General features: G+C 52.3%; 1 protein-coding gene across 1 annotated transcript; it reads right to left on the reverse strand.

Moving 5' to 3' along the window:
* Nucleotides 1–2,540: 2,540 nt before the first annotated feature.
* On the reverse strand, nucleotides 2,541–6,161 carry CXCR4 (C-X-C motif chemokine receptor 4). Its single transcript, XM_041739308.1, has 2 exons — nucleotides 6,026–6,161; nucleotides 2,541–4,132 (listed from the first exon to the last, which is right to left on the reverse strand). Exons 1-2 carry the CDS (start codon nucleotides 6,038–6,040, stop codon nucleotides 3,086–3,088), a joined length of 1,062 nt encoding a protein of 353 aa, XP_041595242.1. The 5' UTR covers nucleotides 6,041–6,161; the 3' UTR covers nucleotides 2,541–3,085.
* Between the last annotated feature and the right edge of the window lie 1,490 nt (nucleotides 6,162–7,651).

The raw sequence follows: 7,651 nt of genomic DNA on the forward strand, positions 1-7,651 counted from the left end.
CTTGCTGCTTTGAAAGGATTCATTTCAACAACGTTTCTCTTGGGCTGTGCTCATGGAAAGGTCATTCCTCTGGCTAACTTTTGGATCTCCAGCACTGACTGGCTAAGCCACATTGACAGCCAAGTGGAGACCTCCTCAAAGTGGGCTGGGTACATCCCAACGATGCCACGCTGCAATGTCAAATTTTTAAGTGTTGGAGGATGCCTAGATTATTTTCTAAGGTAATGTGAATTTTGTCTCCAGTGGTCCCTCCGCCTCTTCAGTGAGTATTACATGGACATAATGACAACTCAATTCTGTTTGTGGAGCCTTTACTATCTTACAATAAGCTTGGAGAAAATCAAGCTTGTTAGATTGTTAAAATAAAACCTGTAGAGTTTCCTATTAAAAGAGTCCCCCAGAATTATTATTTTAACATAGGTATAACCACAAAAGGAGACTGAGAAGCCCCCAGTAGGGGGAGGTGAATTGCCAAGTGGCATTTTATGAAAACAAAGGCTTTGCAAGATAAAAACATCTTCTTTCCTCCCCAGTCACAGGCTTAATGTTATTAATAACTCAGATGTCATATTTATGCCATTTGTGGCAGCATGCATACAATTTAAATATTTTAGCTTCCATTATACAACTGGATCTACATTACTGACCTTCAAGGGCCCCATTCATAAGGGATGAGGAGAGGGAACAATCAGCTACTTCATGTGAGGGCTGGCTAGCAGACTGGGTTTCCCAGCATTGTCGAACAAACCACCACACAGGGAATGCTTTGGAGCCACTTGGAACATGGTGTGGTGGGGACAGAGAATGATGGGGGGTGGGGCTTTCAGGGCAAGGAGAGAGACAAACCTTTTTTTCTTTTTTAAAAAGAGTTATTCCACCTTTGTTCCAAGGGAGAATGAAATACCCATTAAGACTGGTGACACTGGGAATTTTGTTTCAGCTTGGTTCCTTTTGTTGTGACTCCAGGGTAAAGGAGAGGAATCTGGGGTGACTAGGTTTCAAGCCAAGATGAGAAAGAAAGCAAATTCCTTCCAAGGATTTCTTCTATTGTCTCAAGGATAAATATTTATGGAGAAAGTTCAAGTGAAGTCTTTTACAATGGTCATGGTTTTAAGACTAAGCCTTCCAAAGGGTACATGTAAAACTATGCTTAAATGAAGGGTGATCCAATTAGGCTTCGCAGGGAAAACCAAGAAACCTCAAGATAATTTCCTATATAAAATCTAATTGTGTTCTCAAGTGGAATAGGAATACCACTCTGAATTATTCCAGATCCATAGACTGCAGCAGAAATGTACAGCCAAATTGGATTCTATTTTAAGTAATTAAGTTATTTCCCTTCACAGGATCTATAATTTGCCTTCAACAAATGTGATTTGCCTCAGAAAGATAATACATTGCAATTTTTCCTCCAAAATAGATTTTCTGTGCCAGAAACAATTATGAAAAGTAGACCAAATATTGCCTTGATTATATCCTGGTTATTATCTTTGAGTGCATGCCTGGAGTGCCCTGTTTGTGTTCCAAAATGAGATAGGTACGGCTGCTATATAGTTTAGAAATTATCTTTAAATGGAGACCAGAGCTGAAATTTACTCAAGAGCCTAGGGCTTGCACAATGGTAGTGTAAATAGCTATGGGTGTTATTATGTAAGACTCCAAAATCTTGTGCAAAATATGAGCAGTGAGGAGCTTGGTTCAGTGGACCTTTCTTCTGAGCTCTGAAAGCACCAATTTAACTTTCGTCTGCTTGGTTAAACCCTTGAGGTGCTAGGTGTTGCAATATAATGTTGAGATTTGCATAGAAGATATTGCAAGGAGGGTATTTTTGGCATGGTTAATTTTATGAAGAAAACATTCACTTTTGGCTTTATTTTCAATAACAGTTCAGTTGATTTATGACCAGGTGTTCTGGGGAACGATAGTGGTATGGTTAAGAGCACAGGCTGGAAGGATGAATGGAATCAACTGGTTTGTCCCCTTGAAAGTGCAAGTTATGGAAAGCCTATGCATCTCCGTTCCTTTGTGAAAAGGGAATGATGGAATCTAGATGGAAAGAATCAGATGAGAAAAAGCATACTGTGCTTGGCACAGCACAGACCTGGATCATACAAGGGGTCAGTCCTAGTAAAATCTAAAACATGGTATTGCATCCCTTTTCTCCTTAACATACATTTTCCCTTCAAAAGATTATTTTTCATAGGAATAGGAACTGGCTGGATGTTTCTAAATGTCTAGGAGTTGAAAGTGGTTGAGACTTCAGATTTTGAAGACAGGATTCCCTGGTTTGGGATACTGGCTATGCTACTTACCATGCCTTTAATCTGGTCACTTGGGCTTTCTGTGCCTCAGTTTCCTGCTCTACAAACTGTAGTTCTGTTGTTAATAATTGAGTCAGAGTTCCTATCATATAATTGTGATAAGGGTTAAGTAAAATATTACAACAGCTAGGATAGGACCTGATATGCCATAAATATGTTATTATTTTTGACTTCTGTTAGCCAAAGGAATGTCAACAGAAATCAGAACATAACACTGAGTAAGTTTATCACGAACTTTTATTAACAACTTAATACAAGACTGTACATTGAAGGTGCTGAAATCAGTCCACTTGAGAAAACTGAAAAACCATCATTTCTATACTACTGCAGGCTTTGGTTGTAAGTGCCACCTTCTACAGCAAAATCACATAGTGTAACCAAACCATTTAAGAACAGGAAAAAGAAAATGTTCCACTGGAATGGAGAGATTATTTATGTACAAACAGCTGAGGATCATTTCTAGCTTAAGTGATTCACTACACACTCTGGAATGTTCAGTTCCCTTTTCTACAGTCCTACAACCAGACATACAGCAACTAAGAACTTGGCAATAGGTCCTGCCTACAGACACTCATCCACATGAAAAACAACAACAAAAAATATTTATATAAATAAGTCAATTAAACCTCACAAAAACTAAAGTAACACAAGAAAAAATCCAACAGTCAATAAAAACTGTACAGTATCGGTCAGTCTTTTATATCTGAAAAAATGTGTAACAAAAAAAAGAGTTCTTTAATGTATACAAGTCTTTGAGATCATTGTTAGCTGGAGTGAAAACTTGAAGACTCCGACTCAGTTGAAACAGAAGAATGTCCTCCCCGCTTCCCTTTGGAAAGGATCTTGAGGCTGGACCCTCTGCTCACAGAGGTGAGTGCATGCTGGGCAGAGGTTTTAAATTTGGCTCCAAGGAAGGCGTAGAGGATGGGGTTCAGGCAACAGTGGAAAAAGGCTAGGGCCTCAGTGATGGAAATCCACTTGTGCACAGTTTTCTCAAACTCACATCCTTGCTTGATGATTTCCAGAAGGATAAAGGAATCGATGCTGATCCCAATGTAGTAGGGCAGCCAGCAGGCAAAGAAAGCAAGGATGAGGATGACTGTGGTCTTGAGAGCCTTGCGCTTCTGGTAGCCCTTCGAGTGGGACAGCTTGGAGATGATAATGCAGTAGCAGGACAGGATGACGATACCCGGCAGGATAAGGCCAACCATTATGTGCTGAAACTGGAACACCACCAACCAGGAGTCATTGGGATAGAAGCGGTCACAGATATACCTCTCATCTGCCTCCCTGACATTGGCAAAGATAAAATCGGGAATAGTCAACAGGAGAGCAGGTATCCAGACGCCAACGTAGACCACCTTTTCCGCCAACAGCTTCCTTGGCCTCTGACTGTTGGTGGCATGGACAATAGCCAAGTACCGGTCCAGACTGATGAAGGCCAGGATGAGGACACTGCTATAGAGGTTGACAGTATAGATGACATGGACTGCCTTGCACAGGAAATTCCCGAAGTACCAGTTTGCCACAGCCTCAACTGCCCAGAAGGGAAGTGTGAGGACAAAGAGGAGGTCTGCCACAGACAGGTGCAGTCTATACTTGTCTGTCATGCTTCTCAGTTTCTTCTGGTAACCCATGACCAGGATGACCAATCCATTGCCCACTATGCCAGTCAAGAAGATGATGGAGTAGACTGTGGGCAGAAAGATACGGTTGAAGTGAGCATTTTCCTCCCGGAAGCAGGGTTCCTTCATGGAGTCATAGTCGCCTGAGCCCAAGTCCTCTTCTGTGTAGTTATCTGAAGGGTATATCTGCAAAAGAGGCAAGGGAAGGGATGTTAACTTTCTAGTTCAGCTGGCATTCTCCAAATTTAAAAAGAAATGTTTCTGTGATTTTTAAAAAGTAATTTATAAAACCCGAGTCAGCCCAGGCTTCTTCAGGACATTCTGCTTTGGATGAAGTAGTGAGTGGAAGGGCACAAGAGAATTGTTATAGATTCCTGCAACCCTCCTCCTCATCTTCCCCAGAGTCACTTGTTATATCCTTCTTAAGTAGAACCAATTACAAAATTCTTTGTTTAGAACAAAAGGGCGCTGAGATTCTGAGTGTTTGAAAGTCACATCTTTGCTAACTCTTCTACCCCACCCACTGGGGGGGGGGGGAACCTTGGGAGGGAAAATACCAAAACAAAACACAAAGAAGCCACTCCTAGACTGTGCGCCCTAGGGAGTGGGAGAGGTGGGGTGGGGGTGGGGGGCAGGCGAGGAGTGGGAACAGCAGCTTGAGTTCCGAGGAGCTGGGATTAATTTTCTATACGAAGGTTTCCCCAGGATAGGGAAAAGGGAAAGAATGAGCATGGGGTGGGGGGGGGGGTGCTCAAAACTTTCTCCTAAGGCACAAAACATTGCCTTCCCCTCGTGCATCTAAACACAAACCAACCTACTTCAAGCAACATGTAGTGGGGAAGGAGGATACAGCCTCAAAGGAAGGATCCGTGGCGCTTGGGGTGCTGAGCAGGGCGGGTAGAAGAGGGTGCGGACGCGCACAGCGCCTGGGGCTTGCGCTCCTGGCGCGGGTCTCTCCGCCCGACCCGTCTACCTCCTGGCGCGTCTGGGACGTTGCGGAGCGCGGCGATTTACTGGGAGGGGAAGGTCACGGGGTCTGCACTCATGGTCCTCGCCCCGAGTTTCATTTCCTCACCCTCCCGGGCCGCTTCCCACCCCGCCACTGACCCAGTAAATGGGGTCGGAGGTCTGCAGCTGGAAGCCTCGGGGCGGGGGGCGCCCTGAGGCCGGGGGGGGCGGACCCCCTCCCTCCGCGCCTGCCCCGCGCCCACGCCCACCAGCGGGCGCCGCGGCTCCCGGGTCTCGCCCAGCACCTCGCCAAGGGCAGGCTCACAGGGTGTTGGGGAGAGAATGGGCGTCTCCCCCAACAGCCTTTGAATCGCGCGCCGCCGGGGGAAACGAAAAGCCTTCCTGGTAAGGGGTTTTCAAAAGTCTCCAGGAAACCACCAACGGCTCAACAGCGCATTTGGGATCGGCGAGGGCCAAACGGTCTCCCCACTTGCACCTGCCCGTGCGCGCCGCAAGCACGCGCAGCCCAGGTGCCCTCGCAGCCTCCCGCGCGCCCCGCCGCGCACACCTGCGGGGCCTGCTGCGCCCTCGCGCTCCGCCGTCGGTGCCCGGGGCCGAGGCTCAGACGCCCGCCTCTGCCCCTCTGCTCGCCGGCGGGGGTCCTGACGCAGCCCCGCGGGCTGTGCAGAGCGTAGGGCCCGCGCGCCCCCCGCAGGGGCGCCCCCCGCAGCCTGCGCCTGAGATTAACAAGGGGCGCGGTCCCCGCCCTGGGCACTCAGCCCCGCGCGCCGCCCTCCACCCCCCGCCCCCGACAGCCTCGGGCCGAGTCCGGGACGGCGCGCGCCCGCTGCTGTACGGGACGTTCCGGGGTCTGCAAGCGGGGCCGGCCCAGCGCGCGCCGCAGGCTGCAGGGGGAGACACGCGCATCTCTCCTCCTCTCCCTACGGAGCCAACGATTCCAATCCTGCCGGGTCCTCCCGGGTAGCCACGCGCACGGAAACTCCCTTGCACGCTCCTTCTCCCGGGACCGGCCCCTCCCACGCTCCGCTCGCCTCTGCTCGCTCCGAGGGGGGTCGCGCCCTAAGTTTTCGGGTTTGTGCGCGTAACAAATCAGGTCGAAACCGGACTTACATGGAGCTCCTCCATGGTAACTGCTCGCCCTCCGGCCGCCGTGGCTACCGGAGCACCCAAGCCGTCGGGGTCACTTTGCTACCTGCTGCCGCAGCCAACAACAGACTGTGAAGTTTCTGGCTGAAGCTGGACTTTTATAAAAACACGCTCGGCGGGCGGCGCATGCGCCGCGCGGGTGGGCGGGCGGGCGGGGCCGGGAGGCGGGAGGCGGGGTGGGGGGAAGAGGGGCCGGCGTGCGGGAGGAGGGCGCGAGGGAGGGGCGGGGGCCCGCCCGGCTGCGGCCCCGGCGAGGTTAATTGGGGCAAACCTGGGAATCCCCTGAGCCGCCGCTGTTAGCTGGAGGTCACCTTGTGAGTCTCGAGCGGTGCGTGGAGGGCCTCCCGGAGGCGTCCCCCGACTTGGGAACGCTGAGCGCGCCCGGAGGGAGGAGAGGGGCGCGGGCCACCTACGCCACCCAGTGTGCATCCATCCTTGCTCACGTGGATGGAACTGCGGCCCCGGGAGTGCTACAGATGGGGAAACTGAGGCCCGGAGAAGGGTAGTGACGTACCGGCATAACCCAGCACGTAGGCGGCAATGCCCACGCGGGTCCAGCTTGTGACTCCCTTCCCCGCGCTCTCAGCGGACGCGAAACCGAACGATTCTCAATTCGGGGCACAACCGTATGTAAGCGTACGGCCCTCCCCAGTAACAGCGCCCGCATCAGGTGTGCAAAACACGGAAACACTTCCAGATTGGATGATTCGGCGTAGTCAAGGAGGGACACTGTGCCGGGGAAGTAGGTGCGTGCTCCCAGGCAACCAGGAGTGACAGCCGCACTCAGACATCTGTGTCACCGCGCCTTATTACGAGTAGCTCAGCGAACGGTACTTTCTGCAACAGATCACGAGGCGGACTTGCACACAGTCACTCATCCGTTTGCACAACAGCGATGCATTTAGCCCACCGGGGGCCGGGGTGTGCGACGCCGCGCTCGCGGCGCTGGGGCGCAGCCGCGAACCCGAGGACAAGGCCCCCACGCGGAGGAAGCCGAGAGCCGACTGGCGGCGACGAGGCGCGCGGCTGGGATCCCAAGCCGGCTTGAGCGCACGTGTGGCCGCGCACCCGGCGTGCTCCTGCACTCCGCGCCGGGGACGCGCGGCCGCGGGGATAAGTTAGGCGGAAGGCTCGGGCGCGGGGGGGTGGGGGCGCGGTGGGGGTGGGGCTGGACGTTGAAGAGGCCCCCGCAGGCCGGGTTTGCAGGGGCCGCGCCCGCAGCGCCCTCCCGCCCTCCCCGCGCGGCGTCCGCGGGGACCCAGGTGCCAGCGCCAGCCAGAGAGGGCGGGAGGGCGCTGCGACGCGCACCCCGGACGGTCCCGGGAAGAGCGCTTGCCCAGGCTGCGTCCTAAACACGCCACCCCCTTTCCTTGAGATGAAACCTTTCCGTCGGGAGGAGTTCCCGGGATGGTCTGCGGGCCGAGGACCTAGCTTTCCTGTTTCCTGGGCACCCCTCCCCTCCCCCTAAGTGTGTTGGCGAAGGACCTCATCGCCTGAAAGCTGATGCTGGAAGGGGAGGAGGCTGGGGGTGACTGGGTGACGGGCACTGAGGCGGGCACTTGAGGGATGAGCACTGGGTGTTATTCTGTA

This window comes from Vulpes lagopus, chromosome 24, assembly GCF_018345385.1.
Source record: "Vulpes lagopus strain Blue_001 chromosome 24, ASM1834538v1, whole genome shotgun sequence".
Classification (NCBI taxonomy): Eukaryota; Metazoa; Chordata; class Mammalia; order Carnivora; family Canidae; genus Vulpes; species Vulpes lagopus.